Source organism: Chinchilla lanigera, unplaced genomic scaffold (genome assembly GCF_000276665.1).
Source record: "Chinchilla lanigera isolate Chin_1 unplaced genomic scaffold, ChiLan1.0 scaffold00076, whole genome shotgun sequence".
Taxonomy (NCBI): Eukaryota; Metazoa; Chordata; class Mammalia; order Rodentia; family Chinchillidae; genus Chinchilla; species Chinchilla lanigera.
Window position 1 is genome coordinate 1,832,203 of NW_004955477.1, and position 26,890 is coordinate 1,859,092.

The 26,890-nt window shown below is 43.0% G+C and overlaps 1 protein-coding gene across 1 annotated transcript in view; it reads right to left on the minus strand.

Moving 5' to 3' along the window:
- Positions 1-8,439: 8,439 nt before the first annotated feature.
- Positions 8,440-26,890, minus strand: part of Cpxm2 (carboxypeptidase X (M14 family), member 2) — a 134,890-nt gene continuing 116,439 nt past the window's right edge. The window contains exons 11-14 of the mRNA XM_005401963.2: positions 24,557-24,854; positions 18,931-19,070; positions 15,591-15,690; positions 8,440-9,797 (exon numbers count right to left, since the gene is read on the minus strand). Coding sequence (XP_005402020.1) covers positions 9,544-9,797; positions 15,591-15,690; positions 18,931-19,070; positions 24,557-24,854 — 792 coding nt within the window. The 3' untranslated portion in view covers positions 8,440-9,543. The remainder of the gene's footprint in view (positions 9,798-15,590; positions 15,691-18,930; positions 19,071-24,556; positions 24,855-26,890) is intronic.

Below are 26,890 nucleotides of genomic sequence, written 5' to 3' on the forward strand. Positions count from 1 at the left end.
TGGTGGATTCACCAGGTGTTGAAAGATCTCGCCCAAATGTGTGAGTGCAGAGCAGCATTCACAGCTGCAGGGAAGGCAGCATCCTGAAACACCATTCTCACTTCATACCCCTTAACAATGACTGCAAGCCATGAGGTAGTACCTGGCCAAGCTTTAGAAATCACAGACAATGGGGTCGGTTATCTTTAAGGGTCTCTGTACATGATGGGGAGCACCAAAACCAGAGCTGCAAACACCTCAGTGAACAGTTCTTTTAGTGAAGGTTTAGCAGTTTGGCTTCAGGTTTCCAAGGCTCTACCCCAGACAAAATAGATGTAAAACCATCTCTGTGTGCAGAGCTGCTTGTGGTTGGTTGATTTTTGCATCAGAGAGAACTGGGTTTGTCTGTTAGGGAGAAGTTCTGCTACAGGTTAATGTAAAACATTTGGAGACAAGCTGAAATGGGGTGGGTTGGAAACTTCAGATATGGTGCACTCTGGGGTCTCCAGGCTCTGGTACCCTCAATACTCAGTTAGTGTCTTTAAGGTCAGCATCAAAAATAGTTGCTGGAGTGCCTGCCTTCATGTCTCTGTTCCAGGATGACAGAGGAGGAAGCAGAAAGAACAAAATGGTTTTCTTTAAGGAGCCTACAATGTGCTTGAATCAGCCCCAAACCAGCACCATTGTCCCCATCTACAGAAAAGTGTCTTCCATGAAACAACCCCTGCTGCCCAAAGGTTGGGGGCCACTGACTTACAAAATGTAAATTTTCCTCAGACTATCAGAAACAAGGATGTTAACCTTGAAATACTTACAACATTTCAGCAAAGCTAACTTAGAAGTTATTTTAGGAATCTATATAGTGTAATTAAGGTGAATCTTTGGCAAATGAGGATAGTTTAATAATTTGGATTTAATAAAAATACTCTTCCCTAGTTAATGCTATAAATAATATGAGCTACATTTTATTCTACTTTGTATGTTTTTTGTGGTTTACTGATGTAAATATTCAGGTTTACTGATCAAATAGCTAACATTATTCATAATGCTGAAGGCTACAAAAAATATAACTGTGTTTAATTAAATTGAGTCATTCTGAGGAATTCTATATTTTATTAATATTGTTTTGTAGTGTGCCAGCTTGAATATAATTTCCAAGATCTTTAATTTATGTAAACCATCAGACTGATATTTAATTGCATTAATTAATGGATGATCATTGGCTGCCTAAGTAATTCCTTAGTAAGATGAATTTTGAAACATTGACAATTAAGCACAGTTTTGAATTTATAGGCTTTTGCTTCTTATTTTTATGTGCGTATAACACATAAAACTTCTCCCTAACAGACAAACTCAGTTCTCTCTGATGCAAAAATCAACCAACAACAAGTAGCTCTGCACACAGGGATGGTTTTGCATTTATTTTATCTGGGGTAGGGCTTTGGAAACCTGAAGCCAAACTGCTAAACCTTCACTGAAAGAACTGTTCGCTGAGGTGTCTGCAGCTCTGGTTTTGGGCCATATGAACGAACATGTACATTTTTACTGTTTTTAGAGGTTCTATAAAGAGAGATAGGAATGTGGCACTAGCAAGTTGCTAAGTGAATTAATGAGCTAATGAGCTAGGACCACTTAGCATCGCTAACATGCTGGTATGTGATAGCATTCTCCATGAATCATCCCATGGTTCGCTGTCTGTCTTGGTTAGAATTATAATTGATATAAGTGCTTGAGACTATACTAGCAGCAACAGTGATAAATACAACAGTGTATGAATTTCTGTGTTCCAAGGAAGGCAGTAGTTTTGTCCTAAAGCAATATTTCTCAATTTTAAAAAATTTGAGATATTTTTATGTTCCAAATTTATGGGGCATGCTGAAGACCTTTTGATTTTTGAGTTACAAGTATTAATGCTTTCTACACTATACTGGATGCTGAAACTGAGAATACAGTTTTGTAAATGCAGATGTATGAATACATTTATAGAGAACAGTATGTGCTATGCACATCAATAACATCTTAATATTATAGTATTCATGGAATCAGCCCTGGTCTCAGAGACCCCTGGACCAGTCCTCAAGCAAAGTGTCAGTTTATTCCTAAATATGAAGGCACTAATAAAAGTCCAGCTTGGACAGTAAATTTTGTTTGACTTGGCTTTTCATTCTGGAATTCAGGACACTTCCTGAGGTTCCTACTTGTCATGGCTTTAAGTAGTTGTTTGGATAGATTTAGTCAGAAATTGTCCTTCTCTTTACTAAGGACTACTAGGAAAGCTTGGTTATGTAACCAAGCCTTGCCTGGAATGCCATAAAAAAATGGTGCTTATTTGAAAATGATGGTCAGGTATGACCATGTTTTTTTTAAAAAAATAGCTTTATTGATATTTAATCTATATAATTTACCTATTTAAAGTATATAATACAGTGGGTTTCCTAAATTATACCAGTATTATGGAATACTTAGCAACTAAGTACCCCTGCACCCACCCCAACCTTTGAGTAACCCACCCCTTGATGACCATTACTTTACTTTCTCTATGGATTTGCCTATCCTGAACATTTCATGAAAATAGAATCAGACAATATGCGATTTTTTGTGACTAACTTCTCTCACTTAGCACAATGTTTTTAAGGTTCATCCATATTGTAAAAAGTGTTACTAACACATACTATATGAATGACATTTTGTTCATCTGTTCACCATGATTTTGGACATTTGAACTGTTTCCACTTTTTGGCTCCTAAGAATAATACTGTTATAAACATTTGTGCACAAGTCTGTCCTGATATATACTTTCAATTTTCTTGGGTATACACCTAGGAGCAGAATGTCTAGACTCTACAGCAACTAGATCATTTCAATACTGAAGGCTCCAACCATTTTAAGTCAGTTGCACTCAATCAAACTCCACAACAACCCCAAGAGGCAGAAAAACAGGCCTCAGTCAGATGACTACACCTGCTCAAAGTTGTTCAGATGGTGAGGAGGTGTCCTTGAGGTCAAACCTAAGCCTACCTGCCCCTAAAAGCTCATCCCTTTGATCTATATCTCACCTCTGGATGTGTCTCTACTCAATCAAATTTAAGACTTTCCTATAAAAATGAAGACTCCTGAAAAGACAAAAAGACACTAAATAAACTCACATGACACATTTTCAATTCCCAAAGTCACATTTTTTGAACTTTTAAGGGATTCTTCAAGACAAAGCACAGCATGGCTTAGGGGCTTTTCAATTCCACATGCTCACCAAGCACCTGTGTGAGCAGAGAGCAGGGGCCTGCAGAAGTTTCTGCCCTTGGGAACCTAGCCGTGCTGGCCAGCAGGTCAGAGCTCAGACACTTTTTACCAATGCTATTCTGAACAACTGAGAGGCAGTGAGGCAGAGGGTTTTCTGGCCCCCAGAGATGGACCAACATGTCAGCAAATCTTCCCTCCTCCACCTTGTGTCAGGACCCACAGCAGACAGAGCTAAAACAAGTTAGCTCCACTGAGAGGCTGGAAGGGTGGATTTGTTCAAGGGCATGAGAAATCCTGAGAGAGAGAGGAAGCCTTCCCAGAAGAGATGGGATTTGAGACAGGGCTGGAGAGCAGGAGATCGGGTTGGTTGTCAGTTGTGGGAAGAGGCAGTATATACAAAGGCCCATGCTGAGCCCTAGGGAAGAACCGGGATAATTCTGGGTACAAAGAAGAGAAGGAGACAAGCTGGAGTGAGGTTCCAGCAACTGGGTCAAGGAAGGAAGTCTGGGCGTGAAGGCTCATAGAGGGGCCACTGTGTGTGGAGAGGGCTAGGAGAACGATGGCTCCAACAGAACAGAGCATTGGAATCTGGGTGCTCTCTCTGTAGGGAACCAGCAAACAGCACATGAAGTCTAAAAGCTTGTGTCTATCAGCCCAAGGGCTTCACTTTGTAGTAGAAAATTTGAGATTAGAACAGCTTCCTGATAAAGACTATATACCAAGGGGTAGCACCAGCCCGGAAACCCAGAGCTCCTACTGTGAGCCTATGAGAGGGTTCAATCTAGGGCAGACTCTGTGGTGAAAGCTGTGGATTGCATGGATATGGAGTCTGTATGGAAGCCTGCAGGTACCAGGGTTTAACATTGGTCAGGAGACTGAAGCATCCTGGTACCAAATGCCAGGACATAGATCCTGGGTCAGACATGGTAGGGTGATTACCTCCTCAGAAAGTGTGAAATTGTCAACTCTTCCAAACTACAGAGGTGGCTTATAATTTTGCTAAAATGCTAAGAGGGTAAGATTTTCCTAAGATAAGCTTAGCTGAGAGCTGTGTAGTCCAATAGGTAGCCTCCAGCCACAAAAAGCTAGTGAGCATTAGATTTAAATTAACGAAAATGATATATTATTTCCTGTGTGATTGAGAATTTGTTCATCAGCACCTGCCTGGCAAGTGCAAGGTCATGAGTTTGATTCCAGGTACTGGAAAAAAAAAAAAAAAATAAAAAAATAAAAATAGAGTTTGTTCACGAAATCTTAGCCTACATCTATGTCTTGAAGAGTTCTGCCTATTTGCTCTTCCAGCAGGTTTAGTGTTTCTCTTTTAATATTTAGATCTTTGATCCATTTTGATTTTAGTTTAGTGCATGATGATAAACGTGGGTCTAGTTTTAGTCCTTGGCATGTGGAAAGCTAGTTTTCCTGGCACAATTAATTAAAGAGAATATCTTCCTTCCAGTGAACATGTTTGGCTTCTTTGTTAAAGCTAAGGTGGCCGAGTGCGTTTGGGGTTGTTTCTGCATCTTTTAATCTGTTCCATTGATCCTCAGGTCTGTTTTATTTGCCACATCATGCTGTTTTTATCACAATAGCTTCAAGTCAGGGATTGTGATGCCCTCTGCCCTGCCTTTGTTTCTAAGAACTGTTTTTGCTATTCTAGATGTCTTCTATTCCAAATGAATTTGTTCTGTGATGTATGCTAATAATATTTTGATTGGGATTGCATTAAATCTGTATAACAATTTTGGGAGTATGGCCACTTTTGCTATGTTGCTTCTTCCGAGACATGAGCAAGGGATATCTTTTCATTTTTTGATATCTTCACCAATCTCTCTTTTTAGAGTGCTGTAACTTTCAATATATACGTCTTTTACTTCCTTTGTTAGATTAATTCCCAAGTATTTCAGCTTTTTGGATGCTATTGTGAAAGGTGTAGTTTCCTAATTTTTCTCTCAATGCATTTGTTTGTGTATAGGAACACTACTGATTTCTGCGTGTTGACTTTCTATCCAGCTACACTACTGAATTTGGTTGTTAAATCTACACATCTTTTGGTGGAGTTTTTGCCATCTTCTATGTAGAGTATCACATCATCTACAAATAATGATAGTTTAACTTCTTCCTTTCCTATCCTTATTCCTCTTATTTCTCTCTCTTGTCTAATTGCTCTGGTTATTGTTTCCAGAACTATATTGAATAGGAGTGGTGATAGTGGTCATCTTCATCTTGCTCCTGATTTTAGTGTGAAAGCTTTCCATTTTTGACCATTTATTATGATATTGACTGCTGGTTTGTCATAGATAGATTTTATCAGATTGAGGTAAATACCATCTATTCTAATTTTCTATAGGACTTTTTACCATGCATGGATGTTGGACTTTGTCAAATGCTTCTTCTGCATCTATTGAGATAATCATGTGATTTTCATTTTTGGCTCTGTTGATTTGGGGAATTACATTTTTTGATTTGCATATGTTGAACCTTTGCTGCATCCCTGGGATAAATCCTACTTGAACAAGGTGTATAATCTTCTTGATGATGTGCTATATTCTGTCTCCCAGTATCTTATTGAGGATTTTTGCATCTATGTTCATTAGGGAGATTGACCTGTAATTTTCTTGGTTGGGTCCTTCCCTGGTTTTGGTATCAGGGTAATACTTGCTTCCAGGAATAATTTGGGGAGCATTGATTCCCTTTCAATATCCTTAAAAAGTTTTGGCATTAAGGACTTTAGACCTTCTCTAAATTTCTTGCAGAATTCAGCAGCAAATCCATCAGGACTTAGGCTTTTCTTTGTTGGTAAGTTTTTAATTATATTTTCAATTTCAATGCCTGATATTGGGATATTTAGAATTTTTGTATCTTCTTGATGTAGTTTTGGCAATCCATATTATCTAGGAATTTGTCCATTCCTTCTGTGTTTTCCATCTTATTTGAATGTAGGTTCTCAAAGTAGGTATATTGATAGTCTTCTGTATTTCCACAGGATTAATTGTGATTTCACCCCTTTCATTTCTAATTGCATGAATTTGAGTCTTTTCTTTCATCTTTTTGATAAGATTGCCTAAGGGTTTATCAATTTTATTTAATCTTTCAAGAACTAACTCTTCAATTCATTGATTTTTTGTATTGCTTTCTTAGTCTCAATTGCATTAACTCTGCTCTTATCTATAATTTTTGCTCTCATATGAGCTTTGGATTTGATTTGTTCTTTTTATAGAAGTTTGAGGTTCAACAATACAGCCTACCTATTGGCAAATTGTGGTAATTATTAACTTGATACCTTTAACCATAGGAACAATTCTACAGTTATATAACAAAATCCAACATATACCAAGAACTTGTACACAATGACTTTCCCCTTAGTAGTGTGCTTTTACCCTGTGGAGGGGATTTAAGAGAGATAGGGCACATAATAGAGAGATGAATGAGGAGAAATATAGTAGAAGCAAATCTAGAAGGCAAAGAATGATCACTTAAGTTTTGAGGAATTGGAGAAGACAGGAGAGAAAGAATGAAAGTGAAAGGAAAAGAGTATTGAAGTGAACCAGAAAGAGAAGAGACAATGTTCACTCACATGAAAATATCATATAATCAAAAGAGATAGCTGAAGAAAGAAAATGAATAGAAGAAAACAAAAAGAAAGATAAGAAACCTAAATAGTGAAAAAAGAAAACAACAACAAACCCAATCACACAGAAAAAGAAAACCAACCAAATAACCAAAGGAAAAGAAAAATAATAACTCCCCTGGTATCTATGGTTCTGTGGCAATGTCCATGTCAGATTTCAGAAATGCGCTGTGCAATCCTGCCACATCTGCAGTAGGATTTGTGCTGCGTAAGGGACAGATGTTGGCCTCTGGGTGTGGGCCCTGGGATGGTTCTTAAACTGAAAACATTTTAGATGTCCCTTTCTCCTTACTGTGAGTGTCTCTGTGGCACTCTCCCAGTTGCTGCGGTGCCCTTGGGTGGGGAAAGCCTGGAGTTGCTTCCAGACCTGTGTACAGTTGGCTCCTTCTGGACCTTGCACACGTGCCTCTGTTCCATAGCACTGACTTCTCTTACTCACTGATCATTGGGTGGGGGAGTACCCTTGTCCCACTGCCAACCAACATTGCTTGCCTGCTTATGCTGCTGGACCAAGGCCTCTTTGCTGGTCACATGCCAGGGAGCTGCTTCCAGTCCTTTGAGTTTAGGGATAAGACTGGTTTCTGGTGTTTGGGAAGAATGGTGTTTCTCCATGCTGCCAGCATGGAGTCTAGGTGTTCCCAGCTCCGATCTCTCAGCAGAATTCCCTCTCATCTGCTTTGCATCTGCTGGCAGTCTGCTGTGACTGGAGGGCTCTTCCCTCATTCCACTCTGGGATGTTGGCAGTGTAGCAATCTGGGATTGTTCTGCTGCTGGAGTTCACCCTGAGTCCTTTGAAATAAAATGGTGGCTCCACCCCTTTCTGTTCTGAGTTTCTGTGTGCTGGAGCACAGCACCAGTTCACCTCTCTCACCAACCACTGGCTCTGTGTGGCCCCTTATCTTTCTTGTATTCTCACTGCTGCTTTGGACTTTCCCCCTCTGCCAGGCTGCTGGTCCCACCTGCCAAAAATGATATAACACTAATGTTATAACACTAATCCTGTTCCTAAATTTCCCCAGCCACCATTCCAGCGCTAAGTAGCCACTAGAGCTGGTGGTTATGACATTCGATAGCACAGAAGAGAAAATTCCCCTCATCTGAGAAGGTCTGACTGAACAATACAGATTTGCAGCAGGAGACCACCATCTCCCAGACTGTGAGCAAATCCAGCTACCATCTGCTTGGTTAAACAAAGTTTTCCTGGACTACAACCATCACCACCTCTTTATGTATGTATATGTTTGCTTTTGTGCTGCAAAAGCAGAACTGAGAAGTTAGAACAGAGATTGTGTGGCTTACAAAATCTGATATTTCACAATTTCTCCTTTTTCTAGAAAGTTTGCTGACCCCTACTTAGACTGTGAAAAAGCTGCATGGCTACATTTTCCATAAACATGCTCACTGGCACCTCCAGGAGCTACTATGGTTTCCCACCCATGTCATTCCTGGGAAAGAAGGAGAAGTGCAGAATTGTCAGTATCAGTGCTAAGCTTTACCAAGGCACAAGGTGCCCACCTCACAGTGGCAGAGAGAGAGAGTAGGGTGGCATTTGGATGGTCACAAGTCTACCCAGAAAAAACACGCCACAAGAATCCTACCATTTGTTTTATTTTTTTTCATTCTTCCCAGATCAATGAGGCAGCAACATGAATAAAAGTGAGACACAGCTGTTTCCTTACATAGCAATTCAATGACCCCCCTGCCAAGCTGATGCTCCACAGGTAATGCTAGGAGTTTGTCATCAAATGTAGCCTAGTTTAGAAGCCCTGGCATTCTAAATATAAAAAGTAATTCTCAATCTGAGGGCAGGCCAAGACGGGAGCATTCATCTCCATGCAGGGCTTGACACCTTGGGCAGAGAGGGGTCTTCAAGTCAGTCTCTTTCTGGATCTTTTCAAGTCTTCAAAACCAAAAACGACCCAGGTTAACTTACCTGGCCCTTTAGGAAGGCTGGCACCTGTGGTTCTCCCCACTGACAGAACCACTCAGGCTACTAGAGCAGCAAGGAGTTTGGGGGTTTCTCGGGGAGCCCAGCTTGCATGCAAATAAGCCCCACGATGCTTCCTGTGCAGCAATCAGTGTAGAATTAACTCCACTTCTCTGTCCTTTTATGAACACCATGCTTTGTGAAAAGGGAAGCTAAGCTGATTCGTGAGACTCACTGATGCTCACTTGGTAACGGCTCTATTGTCAGGAGAATACAGAATTTATGTTAGCGGCCTGGAATGTCCTGGGGCCAAAGTGGATGGATTCTCTTAGGATGCCTGAGAGCATCTCAAATGATGACACTGGGGACAGCAGGAGTCCGGGAGTGCTGCAAAGTCAGCTGTGCCAATTGCAAACACACAGGAAACTCCTGCTGTCACGCAAACAGGCAGAGTTCAGTTCCCCTTCCTGGTAGCCAGGAGGAAAACCATCGAGGTCCTATCGCTCAGATTCCTAGGTTTATTTGTTGAATTCTCTCACTCTCACCAGCCGTTCTCTGCTGCCCCATCAAAGGTATTAGAATAAGTGGGAGTAAAGAAAAGAAAACATCCTAAGTCTCCAGCCTTCCTCTCCCCTTGCAATGCACATGTTCCCAGGTGTTCCTTGAATTACAGAGAAAACAACAGTGAGTGAGTCCCCTATGGAGCTATTATTAGGGTGAGTTTCATATGCATGGGTCTTTGATGAATCTCGAGGGCCCGGCTTGGGGGTCACCCACGCTGTCGTCTCTTCCTACCCCGTAGCTTCAGCCGTCTAGTGGGCAGGCTGACGGGCTGCTTCCCAAACTTCTCCATGATCTCTCTGATCCTGGCTAGGTTGGTTTTGCTGAGTGTGAAGTCACACCGTGTGGCCCCCATGTCGTAGCCAACCATGCAGTTCTTGGTGGAAGTTGTAAAGCCTTCTGCCTTTGCCGTGACCGCATATTCTCCAGGGTTCAGGAGGCGCCAGTAATCTCCATCATTGGCTGTGAAAAGAAACCAGGAGGACCTCAGAGCAGTTCTTTGTAACACAAACACCACCATCCCTATTTCAAGACCAGCCCTGGCACAGGGCCTCTGAGGAAGGCAGCAGGGAATCTGAGCTACTGCAGAAGCAAGTTCTTAATGTACTTTGAAAGCCAAGAAGGTTTCTATTTTGGAAGCTGCCTTAATGGTTTTAACAGGAAGGGGTTGGGGATCTAGGCTCCCTACAGTGTTCATACATATGGACAAAGATGGAGAAATGATCACAAACACTCCTTCCTCTGTGACAATACAACCATTCATCAGGAACTTGAACTTGTGAACAGTATGCCCTCACCACAAAAGGTCTATGTTGAAAAGCCACCCAGGCATGGCTTTCTGGCTTCCTTTGGCATGGCTACACATTTATAAAAATAATTTCTGAAAGGGGTGGGGCATCTTGACTTCTGGAAAGGCAAGGAAGGATAACTGAAGGAGACCTTGGTACCTGCACCCCACTCTATTTCTCCATCCTGAGCCAGGGCTGAAAGAAACATAGGGATTCTGCAAGGCAGAGAGAGGTTCAAGACCTGACAAGCCAAAGCTGAGCTGCAGCAGAACTCCTGCCTCCCAGCTATACTGCTGGTCACCTGTGTATCGCATGTGACCAGAGTCCATCCGTACCTTTCTGGGGATCGGAACAGCCTTTGGCAGGGGATGGGCTCTAGGCCTTAACTCAGCCCCTCTGAGCACTCAGAGCAGTTGAAATCAACTATATTCACCTTCTCGTGTGAATGTGACATTTGGTTTCCTAGTGACTCATTTCTCTTCATCCTAATCAACCGAACAGACATTCATTTGAGTGGGTGCCAGTAGGTGTTCAGTTGAGGATGGACTGAGGAGGCACACTGTGAAGGGCAGAAGGCGAAGGCTCGGGATCTGAAGGACTTGACCGCTTAGCACAGGGCCAGGACAGGAGCAGGAGGCTAAGCATCTTCTCAAAACCACTGTCTGGTAGAAGTGACAGGACAGAGGGCACATGAAGGAGGTGGCTCTCTGGGGTTGGTCCAGGGAGCTTTGAGGGCCAGAGATGCCTTGAAAGGGGATTGGGTGCAAAGCTCAACAAGTAAATCTCCTTAGTACTCCCAAGTACTCTCTCGTTATTTGATCAAATGCAGCCTTTTCCCTCAGAGTTTCACTCACTGGGACATTCAGACTGTCCTAAGAAAGAGGCCTGCTAGTTTCTAGCTATGTGACCTCATGCAAAACAGTACACCCCTCCGGGGATCCAATTACCTTATGAACAAAACTACATAGAGCCTACGTCCTGAGTTGCCTGGAGGGCTCAGTGAGTCAGAGTGAGCCTGTCCTTCTGTGTGCTGTGTTCTCCTTGAGGATACCTGTCATCTCCCTTTCTGTCTCAGTGTCTCTGAGTACCATGGGCCTAAGCATTTTCACAGGGGTGGATGCTCTCTGGGATGGGTGACCTTGGCCCAGGACTCGTGTCTGTGCAACAGGGAAAGATACACAGTTAGAGACTGGGGGACACAATCCCGCCCACCTGAGGACCCCCGCTCACATAAGGGCCAGACTTAGAGCAAAACTCCAGCTCAGGCCTGCTGACCTTGCCTCATCATCACATGCCACACATGCTCCCATTCTGACTCTGAAACTGTGTAACTACTGTTCTGATTGGAATGCTGTTCCCTGCTCTCGAAAAGGTTGGCTGCGCTCATCTTTTTAGGGTAAGATCTTTTCTTGGCTCTCCCACCTACTTTCACATTTCACCTAATTCTTTTCTTTCTTGGCACTGATTGTAGTCCACAATGAACTTTTTAAAATGTTATTTTATAATTATGTGTAGGTATTCACAAGAACGTACACCTTTACTGGCCAGGGGCCATATCTGGTTTGCTCATATTTCTCCTGGCACATAGTAGGTGCTGCATAAGAGATCTTAAAAGGATAAATGAAATTATCAGAAATGTATTTGAGTTCACACAATCAGAACAAAGGGTGTTAGTTCTTTGCCACTTGGTGTGTGTGAGGGGGGCACTGGGGAAGGAACCCAGGGATGCTCTACCACTGAGCTACATGCCAGGCCTTTTTATTTTTTCTTTTGAGATAAGGCCTCACTAAGTAGTCTAGTAGGATTTGAACTTGTGGTCCTTCTGCCTGAACCTCCCTAAATTCTGGGACTACAGACATGCACCACCACACCCAGTGAAGTTTCCACATCTGAAACATAGATCTGCCTGAGTCGCACCTCTGCTTGCAGAGCTTCTCTCCCAGTTCTCTGCAGAGGTTTTCCCACACTATCCCTCAGCTCTCGTTATCTCTGCTGCTGCTCCTGACAACCCTTAAGCCTAGAATCAGGCACTTGATGAAATACGGGACGCATTTTTGTGTTGCTGTCTTCCTCTGGTGTGATCAGACTGGTGTCCCAGGAGAACTCCCCAGAGCCACAGTGAAGGTCAACACACACAGGAATTGCTTGGCATGTGTGGACAGACGCGGAAGCTCAGGCCGATGAGTGCATCCATCATCAGGTCAGGTTAATTTCCTCCGAAGGATAGTCATGTAGAATTCTAAACCCGTTGTTTGGCCAAACTACTTATACGCATCTCTTCAAAAGTATTCTTACTAACTTCCCTCCCTTTGGAATTCCACTTAATACTTCTGTTTATTTTACTGCAAAATCCCTCCTGAGATAAAACTTGTCAGATCCTATAAGCCTCAAACAGAAATCAAGGCGAATTCAGAGCTTTTGTCAAGCACTAAAAGATGCTGAAACCAATAAAATGAAGAGCCATGTGTAAAGTATGGGATGCATCTGTCAGGAGGACACTCTGGGAAATTATTTATAGGGAGAAATAAAAGGAGAGAGATGTGTTTCCCATTAGCTCATCCAAACTGTCTCCTTGATTCCAGGGGCTTGAAATTCAGAGCCCATTAGGCAAAGCATTCTCATCTAGGCTTATGGGACCCCAGGGCCTTTTTACTTCCCACTCAGTTTTAAACCCTCGTGTTTTCTCAGATTGCTTACAGACACACTGAATAGTCCAAGGAATGGTTCAGGCTTTTTACAAATCACTCTTAAGCAATATTTAAAATATAAATCCTATGGAGAACCAAGTCAATGAGCCTGTCTTTCACTCGTTCCTAATGATCGTCAACACCCCCCATGGCACCTCAGGGGTACTCAGTTCACATTTACTGAATTAATGGATGAGTAAATGGGTAAATAAACGAATGAATAAATGGATGCCTTAAGTCGTTACTGTGCACAAATCTCCATGCGGTAGAGCCTGAACCTTACAGTCACTGGGTACAAGATCCAGGACAAATGGTGGGAATGTTCAGAAAATACCACTGAGAGAAGAAACCAGTAACTAAATGAAAAGAATGTGATTTATACTATTACATGCCAGTCTACTGTTTTGGGGCATTTCAGACATCTTCATCCATTTAGGTAACTTGCCTCCCATCTCATGTCAGGAAGCATGGCATTGACCATGTGGGCCAAGATGAATCCCAATCTCACCTCCTCCCATGTCCCAGAGTCTCCATCTCCTGGCAGATCCAATGGAATAACTCACTGGGAGGACAGGATCTGTGGGTATAGGTGAATGGCTTGCAGAGAAGGGGTCCCTTTTTGCCCAGAAGAAGAACCAGCTGGGCACAGAGAAAGGAGCTCTGGGTCTGGAGTCTCAGGCCCTTTGCTTCACTCACAACCCTGTCACTCAATATGCCATCCTGAGACTATCATGCAGTGTCTGTTCACTCACTCATTCAGCAAATATTTGTTGAGCACCCACTGTTTGTAAGTAGGCAGGTGGCATGTTTGTACCACACACAAAGTTGGGAAGGGTATAAGAGACCGAAGGGGATCAGGTAGGTGTGTAGTGTTAAGTAGGGTCATCACCTTAAGGCAGTGACATCTGAGCAAAATCCAAATGATTGAGAAAAGAACCAAGGGCCTCCCCAGAGGAAGAAGACCAAGACAGAAGGAAGAGCCATGGTGATAACTCCAACATGTGGCTGTCAGTCCATAGCAAACAGTGAGGCATTGGGTGGAAAGAAGAATTCACTCATTTTCCTGGGTCTGTAGGGTTCTAGGGACATGGGGTTTCCAGTTTTAAACTGAAGTACACCATACGAGGAGAGTCCTGGGAAACAAAGGGAAACCCTAGGTATGTGGGAACACCTTCATTTCCATATTACTTCCAAGTCAAACAATACGGTGGCATCTTGCTGACTGTGGAGGTCCACACCCAGCTACTCAGGAGGCTGAGACAGGAGGACCCCAAGTTAAAGGCTAGCAAGACCTTCTCTCAGAATAAAATTTAAAAAGGGCTGGGGGTATAACTATACACTATAGAGCTTGCCTGGCACACACAAGGCCCTAAATTCACTGAGTTCAATCCCCTAAACTGAAAAATCAATCAATCAATCAGTCAATCAATCAATCGAATAGGTGGTGTCTCTGTGCGTATGCTGCATACTTTCCTGAAAGTGATTTTCCAGCCTTGAAGGCCAGAGTCCTGAATCCAAGTCACACCACCTCTTGGCCTTTGAGAGTTCAGCTAGCCCCTTGAAGCTTCGTTCTCTACCCGAATAAGGGAGAAAGAATGGCCCACGTCTCTAAAACAGCCAAAATGAAAAGAGAAATGAAAGAAAACATGTACACAAGTTCTCAGGGATCAGCTCTCCTGAACAGAGCCTGCTCCTGCTGCTGCTTAGAGGCCCAGGGACAGTCGAATGGTCCCTTGCTGCCTCAAGACAGTGCAGCCACTCCATGAGTGCATTGAAAGTGAGAGGTTATTTAAGTATTTAGCAATTAGAAACCAAATTTGGTTTATAAGAGCCTGGATGTTAACTTCCTTTCTTTTACAATAGAGAGAGTTGGAGTAAGATTTCAGCACTACTGTTAAGAGACCATCTTCTGACCCTCACATTATCCAAAATTCTAGAATTTTCTACCCTCCCATAAAATGGCCATCCCTGTGCCAACTAGAGATCTAATATCCCCAGCCACTTTCCCCTTATACATGTGGGACCTGGGTCTCCCTGTTAAATTTCTTCATGTGCCTCACTTCCTTATTCAAAGATACCATCAAAAAAAAAAAAAAAATAGAATTGTTGTGGAAAGTAACTGATTCAACCATGTAAAGCTAGTCAAAGAGTGCATAGCCATACAAGAGATGCCAAAATCAATGTGAGGGCTTAGTGTTATCATTATTATTATTATCCTCTTTCTTATATAACAAACACTGGTGTCTTCCTTAAACATCACATTCAACAATTTCCTGTGGTTTAAAAAGAAAAATTAATCTTCCCTATCCTCAAAGCCGTGTCCTAGGGTTCCACTCCAGCCAGCCTGTGGGGACAGCACTCATAAAACTCCCCATTCTAGCCCTCTAAACTCCTCCTTGGACTGGACAACCCCCACCCACTGCATCTCCTTCTGGGGCTGCCTGCCTGCCCTTCCCCTCAGCCCCATTCTGCCTAGTGTAGGAGCCAAGCTGCTTGCATAGGTAACAACCCCGCAGAGGAAAAGCTGCTTCCTCAACTTCTCAGCAAGTCCCACCACAGCTGGGAACTTATTGGTGCTTCAAGCCTGTCCCAGGGAAGGCACAGACAGAAACCAGGAAACAGACTCTGAACTTTGCTCTCAAAGGTCTCTTGGAAAAATGGAAGGAATAGGACTAATTCAGCTCCAAATAAGACGTTTCTGGCACTCTGTAACCCAAGTAAAACACTTCAAGAAAACCGATATTTCTTACCAAAGACAGTTAATAGACATTCCCAGTTACCTGTTCGGATGTCATGGTTAACACCTTCTACAGAGATGATGGCATTTGGAATTCCCTTTCCATGTAAGTCTCTCACCATGCCTTTGATGCCACGGTGAACCTGTTCCACAAACAGGATGAGATATGGTGAGGTCAATGACTGGCTCTGGGCCGGGCCAGCCTGAGGAAGTGGGTCACAGATCTAAAGCTAACTCAGTCCCCACTAGGAATGCTCACAGTGCCACATGTAACCCAAAAGACTCACCTGGCTGTTCATGAATTTTGTGTGAAACTTCACCATGCTTTTCAGGGGTCCCCACACCAGAAAGTTTCCATTGGAATTTAAAAATTTCAAAGGTTTAAAAAAATTAGGATCTGAGGTTATTCATAAATACACAACTAGCTAATTCAAATGTGCCTTAATTTTTATAAGACACTTTTGCTTGAACCTCCTGGGCTCTATGGACTTAATGATTTAAGAGCCAGAGAGGAAAGAATAAGTAACCTCCTAAAAATAACAATTCCCCTATGTCAAATGACATACATCAACTCTGAACCTCAAACCTGAGTCTCTCCACACATAGAATGATGTGACAATCTTAGGCGACACACTATTATTTCCAGTGACATTCTTTATACATAGCTATCCCTGGACATTTTATTCATGAGAAGCACTTTGGCTAAATCAGGTCATTACTTTAGGATGATCAGGTTGCTATAGACAAAGCCTTCTTTCTATTCGTATACGCAAAGTAAAAGGAACTTTCCCCACTAACTCCCAGGGTTGGGACAGGTGTTTTCACAGCTTCCCAAGAAGGAAGATTCAGCCCACACCTTTCTGTGCTGGAGAAGCTCACTGGGGCTGTGCTGAGCCCCCTAAGGTCTCATAGGACAGACTCATTTGCTAGATCCAAGTGCCAACTTTGCTATCTTCGCACAATAGCAGATGGCTGGCACCCAAGCCATGGCCGCCTGCTTCTTCTAACTCATCTATGATAATCCACAGAAGGAGGGCAACAACCTCTGTGTGCCGCTCAGGGGCATCCTTCTTTCCCAGAGGCGGTTATACTGAAGCCATATGAGTAATACTTACAAACGACGGGAGCCCTAAAGGTCAACATTCATTTTGTTCATCTTTCTGATTTCCAGTTAATCTGTTCCTTCCTTAGTAGGTCTTGGATATTATTCAGTTAGTTTTTCCATTAAACTAGAACCAGCTAGCTCAGTGCTACAAGGTGAGCATAAGCCTGAGAACAGGAGGCAGGGAAGGTGTCTGGGGTCATGAGGAAGACTGCATGGCCTCACCAGGAGGCAGCTGGGCCTCACAGCACTTAGCAAAACTGTTTCTAGGCAGGTTACTACCACACAGTGACTCTGATGGCTCAGGGGTTTATGGGTTACATTTGGGGCCAATAACCTCATATCTTGAATCTTTAATCTTAATATCTCAGAATGTGACTATATTTGGAGACAGGATACTTAAAAAGTGATTATGTTAAAATAAAGCCATTAGGATGGATCTTAGTACATCATGACTGAGCTCTGAACCAGGCATGGTGGCACCACACTGTAATCACAGCATTCTAGGGGGCCAAGGCAGGAGGACGGTAAGTTTGAACCCAGCTGAGACAACTTAGCAAGTCTCTGTCTTAAAATTTTTAAAATTAAAAAAAAAATGAGGGCTCAGGATGCAGCTCAGTGTGAAAGCTCTGAGTTCATTTCCCAGGACATCCTCCCCAAAAGGGGAGAAAATCTGGACATACACAAATGCACATGCACAGAGGCATGTCCATGGGAAGAGGCAGCAAGCCATGGAGAAGGAACCAACCTTGAAGCCCCTTGATCTTGGCTTCCAGCTTCCAGAACTATGAAAGAGGCATGTCTGCTGGATAAACCCTCTAGTCTGAGGTACAAGGGGTGATTCAAAATTAATATTCATCATAAAAGTATGATGAATTAATATTTTTAATACTTTAAAAATAAGCTGGGCTTGGTGGCTCATGCCAGTAATCCCAGCACTCAGAAGGCTGAGGCAGGAAGATTGCTGTGAGTTTGAGGCCAGCCTGGGTTACATAGTAAATTACACAGCAAGGCCCTGTCTCAGAAAAAAGAGAATGATGGGATATGTGTTGTCTTAGTTACTTTTCTCATTGGTGAGTCAAAATACCCAACACCCAAAGTTAAAAGAGGAAAGGTTTATTTGGCTCACAGTTTGTAGAGCTTTCAGTTCATAGTTGGCTGGGTCCAAGGCAGGGTGGCATGGCAGAGGAGAAACAGTCCATGGCAAAGCAGGATAGGTGGAAGGAAGCAAGCAGCAAGGAAGTGACAAGCAATGACCCTCTTTCTGTCCCTTATATCTTCTCCAGGCTAGCCACCCTTAGGGTGAGTAGCAGTCACACCCAGAGTAGGGCGATTTTAATCCTTGCATTGGACCATGACTCAATGCCAGCATCACATCCTTGATCCCAGCACCACACACCCTAGATCCATCCAGCTCTGAAACGCCCCACATGTGACTGCATGAGGCCTTATGGGGACATCTAGATACAAGTTATAACACATGTGTTAGAAACAAGGGGTGTGTATTTTGAGGGAGATTTATAGCAACGTGTTTTTTACTGTAATCGTTTTAAAATTTAAACATTATTTTTTGTCTGATCTCTCCTCATTGTGCAAATATTAATGACAAACTCTGCCAAATAAAAACATTACAACGTCTCCTCATCTGCCTTATTCACAACGTAGAAACATCCGACTTCTGGTTCTTCCCCAAAGTCAAAGTGATTATGAAAGGTAAATGTTTTCAACTGATTCAAGACACCAAGGCAGCCACAACAGTACACCTAAAGACAGCCACAGGAGAGGACATATAGAACTACTCCCAAAACTGGCAGGAACAGTGGGATAAGTGTCTTCCAGGCAAGAGGGAGTATTCTGAGGGAGATTAATGGCAGTATGTCTTTTATTATAATAAAATAAAATCTTTAAAAACAAAATTCAAACATTCTCCAGAGTTTTTAAATCATGCCTTGCATTTTCTTATGGTAAAAGCAGACTAAGAGGAGGGGCCTAGGCATGTTGCTCAGATAATGTCACCCTTCCACCCCCTACAGACCAGCACCCTAGGCTCCTGCACTGTCCCCCTTGCTCTGAGTCAGTGGAAATATCCCCACAGGGTTAGAGCCTTTTCCATGAGGTCTGAGCAGTTTAAAAAAGCAGGGATTCCTTGCAGCAATGTGCCTAGCTAGGGACAACAGCTGAAGGTGCCTGAAGTGCCAATTCCATCCCATGCGCCTGGTCAAATCCATGGCCCTGTTTGTTAGCGAGTCACAGCCACATCACAGTCACACACCCACCTTACCTGCTCCATGAACACAATCAAAGACTCCCGATTATTCTCCCACTCCTCCGGCAGCTGGCTCTCATGCGGGTATTTATCACAGCCCACGTAGATGGACAGCTCGAAGCAGTTCGTGTGAAGATAGCTGAAGTCATTCAGGCCTGTCAAGCCAACAAGACACTTTGACTGAACAATGCTCCAAGTGCCATGTGGTGTGGCGGAGGGTAGCAAGAATGTTCAAGACCACTCAGTGACTTGATTTGAATAAAGAAGCATTAAGTATGCACTACAGGCCAACATTCATAGGAGGGCAAATGTGCCGGACCTAAAGAGGACAAAGGGGGACCACTGAGGTGAGCATAGACCTGTACAAGGGCATCTTTGACAAAAAAAATGGGCTAAGCATCTTAGATGTTTATTTTATTAAGCATCATTTAACACACCTTGTTTGGAATAAAGCTATCACCAGTTAACACTTTGGAAGTTTTTAGTGTTTCATTAAATTTAACTCTACAGTTATTCTGATTGCAGCTGCAGATTATAATAGTTTCTCACTCCGACTCATACAAATATTTAACTATGTCACATCTTACTGAGTGCCTTTCATATGCCAGGATCTGTCCTAGGTACTCTGTATCCTGTAGGTCACTGGGTTTTCCCATGGCTCCCAGCAGAGGTAGAATAGCACATTTTTACAAATCAGAAAACTGAGCGTATGAATGGTAAAAATGGGATCCAGGATTATGTGTCTGGAAATGGCCAGAGTCAGGGTCTGAACTCAGACTGCAGGATGAGTCCTACTGTCTCCAAACAGGGCACAGCTATTGGGGACTGGGGTGGGGGGGCAATCACATCCACAGTCAAGACACAGAGCAGACAGACTCTCCATCCTGATGTGACCACAGCAGGATGTGAAGCAGCCAGGCTGGCACGTAGTTGGTCCCTGGAGGAGTTTTGCAGGCCTGTGTTACAAATGACCACAATGTAACTTAACACAGACATTTCTTGCCTCATAACTTTAGAGGAAAGAAGTATGAAATTGAGGTGCCTGTGCCCCCTCCAGAGGCTCTGAGGAGCATCTCCCTTTGTTATGGTCTAAATAGGAAGTGTCTCCCAAAGATTCATGTATTGAGGGCTTGGTCCCTAATATAGCAGTATTCAGAGATGAGACCTAGAGAGAGGTGATTGGATCAGCAGGTTCCTTACTCACTCCTGAAATCATTATTTGATGGCATAATTTAGAAGGTAATAGAAACAGGAGGTAGATCCTAGTTGAGGGAGTTCATCATGGGGGTGTGACCTTGGCAATCACATCTGGTCCCTGGCTCCATACTCCTTAGTTCTTCGGTCTCTGTTTCCCGGCTGCCATAAGGTGAGCAGTTTTCCTCCTCCACACCATTGGGTCATGATGTTTGTGCCTCACCACAGACCTCCAATCAATGGAGCCAAGTGTCCATGGACAGAAGCCCCCTGAAGCTCTGAGCTAAAATGAACTTCTTTATAGCTTTTTATATCAGATATTTTGTCATAGTGACAAAAAGCTGACTAAGACCTCCTGGCTCCTCCATTTCTGGTGACCCAAGTATTACTTAGCTTATGGTGGCATCCCTCGATTACTGCCTCTCTTGTCTCTGTCTGTCTTCTTTTGTTACTTATAAAGGCACTTCCCACTGACTTTGGGGACCTTCTGGATTACCCAGACAACCTCATTTTGAGGACTTTATCATAAATACATGCTCAGAGACCATCTTTCCAATAAGGTGACAGTCATAGGTTCAATGGTCTATGAAGTGGACATTTTTTGGGGAAGGCTACCATTCAAGCCACTAAAACCACCCAATATTTGTGAAATGAATAAATGAGTGGCACACAGCATAAGGTACTCATTGCTTTCTTAACATTTTTTTTCTTTTTGGTGCTGGGTGTTGAATCCAAGGTTTCACACACGCTAAGCACAAAGTATACACTCTACCACTAAGCTGCACCCCCAGCCCTTTCCAACATTTTTGTTTCTGAACAGGCTAACTGTTCTGTGTGAGAGAGGGAGCCATGGTCTGGGGAAAGCTCCTCTAGCGAGCTTCCCAAGGGCCAATCACAAAGGTGGAGCTGGGCACACAGGCTCCATGTGGACTGAGAAAAGCACCAGGCTCTCCAGGGCTTCACCAGCACAGACCTTAGACATTATTCCTCCTCACCCCTGTCTCCTATAAGGATCAGGAGAAATATCAGCTTTGCAATCAGGCTTTGGGTTATCAAGAGTAACTCTATATCACCTCACTGCCTAATCACCAAAGTCAGAGGCACACAGCACCAAACACATGGCCACTCCTTAGCTGTGTTAGTCAGCTTTTCCTTGCTGTGATGAAATACTTTACATAATTTAAAAGAGGAAAGATCGATTTGGGATGATAGTTTCAGAGGTTTCAGTGTGTGTTGGCTGGTCACATTGCTGTAGGCCTGAGATGAAGCCAAACATCATGGTGGAAGGGTGTAGTGGGACGAAACTGCTCACCTGACAGCAGCCAGGAAGCCCAAGTGAGGGAATGAGCCAGAGAAAATGGGCCAGGGACTAGATACAGTCCATAAGCTCACATCCCAGTGATCAATTCCTTTCAACTAGACTCCATTGCCTGTTTCCATCACCTCCAAAAATGCCACCTAATTAGCTCATTCATGGGTTGATCCACTGCTGAAATTACAGGTCTCATGATTCAATCATCTGTGAAAACACTCACAGATAAACCCAGAAGTATGCTTTACTAACTTCTTAAGCATTTCTCAGTCCAATTAAGTTGACAATCAAGCTTAACCATCACATTGACAGATTCCAGATTCCAACCTCTCACTATGGGCAGCCATGGACTTCTGGTCTATTGTAACAACTTGAAGGAGAGGAAGAGCAGTGGATTAGAAAAGGCAGGTTAGTGTCAATGTCAAGTCCATGGAAAAATCCTTGGCAAGGGCCTGATCTGATGAGGAAGATTGTGCCGACACCAGGCCAATCCATTCAGTCAACCTGCAGTGTGTTGGCTCAGTGTGCTGGTATATACCTATAATTCCAGCATTTGGGAGGCTGAGATAGAAGGGTCACAAGCTTGAGTCCAGCCTGAGCAATTTAGTGATTTAGGAAGACCCTGTCTTAAAAAACAAGCAAAAAACGTGCTGAGGACAAAGTGCAGTGTGAAGGCCCTGGGTTCAATCTTCTACACTGCAAAAATGAAACAAAACAAACAAAACTCAAAAACCCCACAGTGTGGAATCAGAGGGCATATGGAGCTAACGGGAAACAGCTCCACTTGGTAGAACAGGTCTTGACTCCCAAGAGTGCTAGACTTTCCTCTGCATCTCATGCTTCCCACTCTCTTAGGCCTTGCTAGTACTTAAATAAATGTCCTAAGTGCACATTCCAGTGTGGGCTGCCTCTGCTTCCTGCCTGATATGCTGTAGACACGGAGCTGAGACACAACCTGGGCAGTTCTCATAAGCCTTCAGTCCTGGATGTGGGAAAGATATCCCTCTTGTTCTTTCTTTGACTAGACTCACCTCCTGGGCATCTTCAATAGGGAACTTGGAACTACACATTTCTCAGAGCTCTGTGTGCAAATCTCCCCAACACTTGCCTTCCTGTGGAGGACAGGTTCAGGACTGTAGCTGAGAAACAGCTTGACACCACCTTGGAGTTAAAATGCATGTACTACTAATGATGTGCACACTGAAATTTACTGAACCTTTCTCCCAACTGCCCTTCTCATCATTAACTACTGCCTGCAGCACACCAACAAAGAGAAAGAAAGAGCTAAACACAAAGACAGTAGGGATCTGTGACTCCATAACACTCCCATAGCTTGCGCTACCAAATGGATCTGCCACCAAGTCCCTGATGTAATGGAAAACATAACTGGTAGAGAACAAATGTCAAATGCTATGTATGATTGTGTGGAAGCCAAAGTTCCGTAACATTACTATTGACCCGACACCAGGAAATCTGGCTGTGTCCAGACCCAGTTTAGCCACAGAAAGTATGGATTAAAGATTTATGTAGGTAGGTTTTGAGAGGTAAAGCTGAACATTAAATATGTTTTCTGCCATTAGGAAATTTTCTTGATAGAGATTTGCATTTTATTTCTATTTTGTACACAGCAAAATCATGATGGTGATGAAAAAAATACCTCCATTTGGTCTGCAATCAAGAAAACATGGTGAGCTTTCTTTGAGTGTTTTTACATGACCGTGTGAACAAATATTTCTGTATTTTTTCTTTTCTGAGGGTGGAAACATACATGAAAAGTAGAAGGCTGAATTTCTAGGAAAGTTAAATAATATCGAAGTTAATTGTTATAGTGAAACAGAGAATATGTGAATCCATAAAAGAGATTTCATGGTGAGCATGCCCTGAAAGACAGAAGGGGCAGGGAATGAGAACTTATTCTGAGTGTTCCTGATATGCCAGACACTGAGCACATCCACATCTGTCAGCTACACAATCCTCACAGTATCCTAGAGAGAGATAACACCATCATTGTCACAAGCATTGTTGTCACTGTAATCATTACCATGGTGCCCAGCTTACTAAGGAAAAAGTGTAGGGGCTCAGGGAGGTACAGTGACTTGCAGAGAGTCACACAGCATCCAAGTGGTAGAGCTGGATTTAAAACCAGACTATCTGACATAGAATATTTTTTTCAAATTCATCATTGGTTTAACAAAGTCTCCAAAAGACAAAAAATAAGGTATAAGCATTATGCTGAGATCTTGCACTCCAATCAGTGCGAAAGGAATGTACTATCTTATACCTCTTGCTTTGGGAGCCCTGGACTGGGAATAGCCTGAGATAGGAAACTAAGCCCTAATCCTCACATGTGGACTGTAGGATCCCCTGGCTGCTGTGAAGCAACTCCCAAAGTCTGTACTAGAATGTTCTCCAGACCTAGATTGGTCCCAGAAGCAACACCTCATATTCCATGGTCCACGCATGCCACGGGTGAGACCTGCCGGCCTCCAGTGCATAGTGGATACATATGAAATGGTCTTTAGCACATTAGGGGGTCGCAGAACACACCTCCAGCTCAGTCACTTCACACCTGACCTGAGGATTAGTACCCAGCCCCTTCATAGGCCCACAGCAAGGGACGTTCCCAATATAAGAAGAGCACTTGGTATAAAGCCATAACCTCAGCACCAGTACTCACATATTCTGCCCCTTCACTGGGTTTTCTCTCAAGTTAAAAGTCCACTTTCACCCATTTTATTTTTCTTATAAAATCTGAATAGCTCAGTGGCTAAAATTTTGACCAAGAGATCTCATCTCTACTCCTTTCTTTTTGAGCAGGTCCTAACCAGGTCTCTAAGGCCCAGTAATCTCATTATAAAATGAGGGAAAAGGCACCCCACCTCAAAGACTATGGTAAGGAACAAAGGAGAATCTGTGTAAAGGGCTGGCACCTGGTAATTACTTAATTATGGTGGCTACTATTTGCAATGGGACTGAGCATCAGGCTGAAAGGAGGTGTGTGTGTGTGTGTGTGTGTGTGTGTGTGTGTGTGCGTGTGTGTGTGTGTGTGTGTGTGGTACCTATAGGGATCCTGCTGGGCTGACAGTCATGATCATTAGTCCCTGTGATGTCAGGCAGAACTGATCTGAGACTTACTTCCAGCGACGGTGTGCCAGGAAGCCCCATTGACAGTGCCTTCCTCCTTCTGAAAGTCTTCTGTGTGGCACACCCTCCGCCGGGCATCTGTCATGAGGCGGTGTGTCGAGGCATATGAATATGCCAGCCAGCGGAACACGTGGTCATCGGGTGTGGGGCTGTGCTCCTGGGTCTTCCACTGGGACCGCACCATGTCGTAAGGGTATGCCACCACCAGCTCGCCCCCCTGAAGGTTGCCACCCAGCACAAAGGGGATCTTTTCCATCCAGGCTATGACAGCTCTGGTCTCCATGGCCACCTATGAATGTGAAGTCAACAAATAAAGTAAGAAAGTGCTTTACCTCCCTCGCTTCCAAAACAGGGGCATATTTGTAAAAAGCAGCAATTTTATGGAATAATCTAAGAAATATTTAGAATTTTAAAATCTATCCTGGGAAAAATAGCTTTGTGGAAATAATGGATAAAAAAGATAAAGCGCAGGGAAGTGACTAGTTTCCATTATAGGGTATTTCAGTTGGTGCCAAAGAAGAAATAATAAAGTAGCATTCTGTGATTCCAGTAAATTTATGAGACAGGCATGTTCATTCACAGCTACATATAGCACAAGAAAGGGACATGATCAAACACAGCATGCCTCCCAGTGGAAGAGCACACACCTAAAAATATCTTCCCTAAACCCGACCCAGCCTCCAGCCTCCAGCCCAGGTGTTGGAAGATACTTTGTGCAAAAGGCCAAATAGTAAATGTTTTAGGCTTTGTGCACCATGCACTCCCTGTCACAACTACCTAATGTGCCCTTCTAGCAAAGAAGCACATGGACAAAACCCAAAGGTGCGCCATTTATAAAAACAGGCATAAGTGTGGCGTGGCCTAGGCTGCCGTTTGCCACTGCCTTTTCTGTCAAGTCTAGTTCAGTCTTAATTTCACTGCCATACAAGATACAGAGTAATGTGCACATGACATCACAGAAACGCCATCACCTGCTCCCACAGTATACAGCACGTGACAGAGAATGTGGATAAGCAAGGTAAATAACCATGCAGAAATTGCAAGGGGAAAAGGGCAGAAAGAGACTTGAAAAGATTTAAGAGAATCAAAATGAATGGGATTTATTTGAATCTTACTTTAAACAACTGAGCAGTAAAGAGGAATGAGAGAGGAAGGAAAGAGAAATAGAGGATGAGATGCACACAGAGAGAGAGAGAATTCACTGATCAATAACAGGAAATGCAAACACTTGTCAGATATTTTATAATATTAAGAAATAACTTATTTTTATATGACAGTGATAATCTTATGGCTGATTATCATTTAGTTTAACCAGTGTAATCATTTATCATCAACTGGATTTTTATAATATTATGAAAAACTTATTTTGATATAATGGTGGTATCTTATGGCTTAAAAGAGTCCTTACTTTTTAGAAATACTTACTGAAATATTTATAAATGAAATGACATGCTGCCTGGGACTTGCTTCAGTCAGAAGGGGAAGAAGAAAACGTGGGAGAAGGTGCAGACGAAACATGAATTGGTAATTGTCAAAGCTGACGCGGGGAACATGTGGATCCTCTACAGCTTTCTCAAATTCTGTGTATTTGACATTTCCCCCCCACACACACACAAAAAAGCAGGTAAGACAAAAGAAAGAAAACTGACAAGATTAAAAGCTAAACTTGAAAAGTCTGTTATGGTCAAATATTGATCTGATTGGTAAATTAAACATCTACCATAAATTACTAATCTCTGTGAGGAAAACTGTAGGAAGATAAAGTTGATAATGATGGAGAAATAAATACTGGAAATCATTTAACTGTGCAGGATAAAAGCTGATTCAGGATGCAATGCACTTGCTGGGATTCATTAAGCTTCGTTTTTGTTTTACAAACACAAACAGGGACCCTAGAATGAGTTAATCATGGAACTCAGCTCCTCCCACAGCCTCAGCAATGGCCCGTGTTACAAAGCTGTCATCCCACCCCAGACCTGAACCTCAGGAGCAGCTCTGACTCCATCCATCTCATGCTCTGGCCTCGTCTGCAGAGGAAAACACTGCATCCTGGATGCACAATCCTCATTCTCCCTCTTTTGTTTTATCCATATGTGAATGTCTACAAATACACTGCTTGATGTTACTTCCTTTAGATCTAAAGGAGAAAAAAAAGGAATTCTAGTTGTCTTTTGTACTTTTTCCCACTTATTTTATGTTTCTAAGATTGATCCTTGATGTTAATTGAAGTATGAGTTTCTAAGATTAATCCTTGATGTTGATTGAAAACATTCTTCAGTTCTTTTCATTTCAACATGAAGATTTCACTTATCTAAGCTCACGATG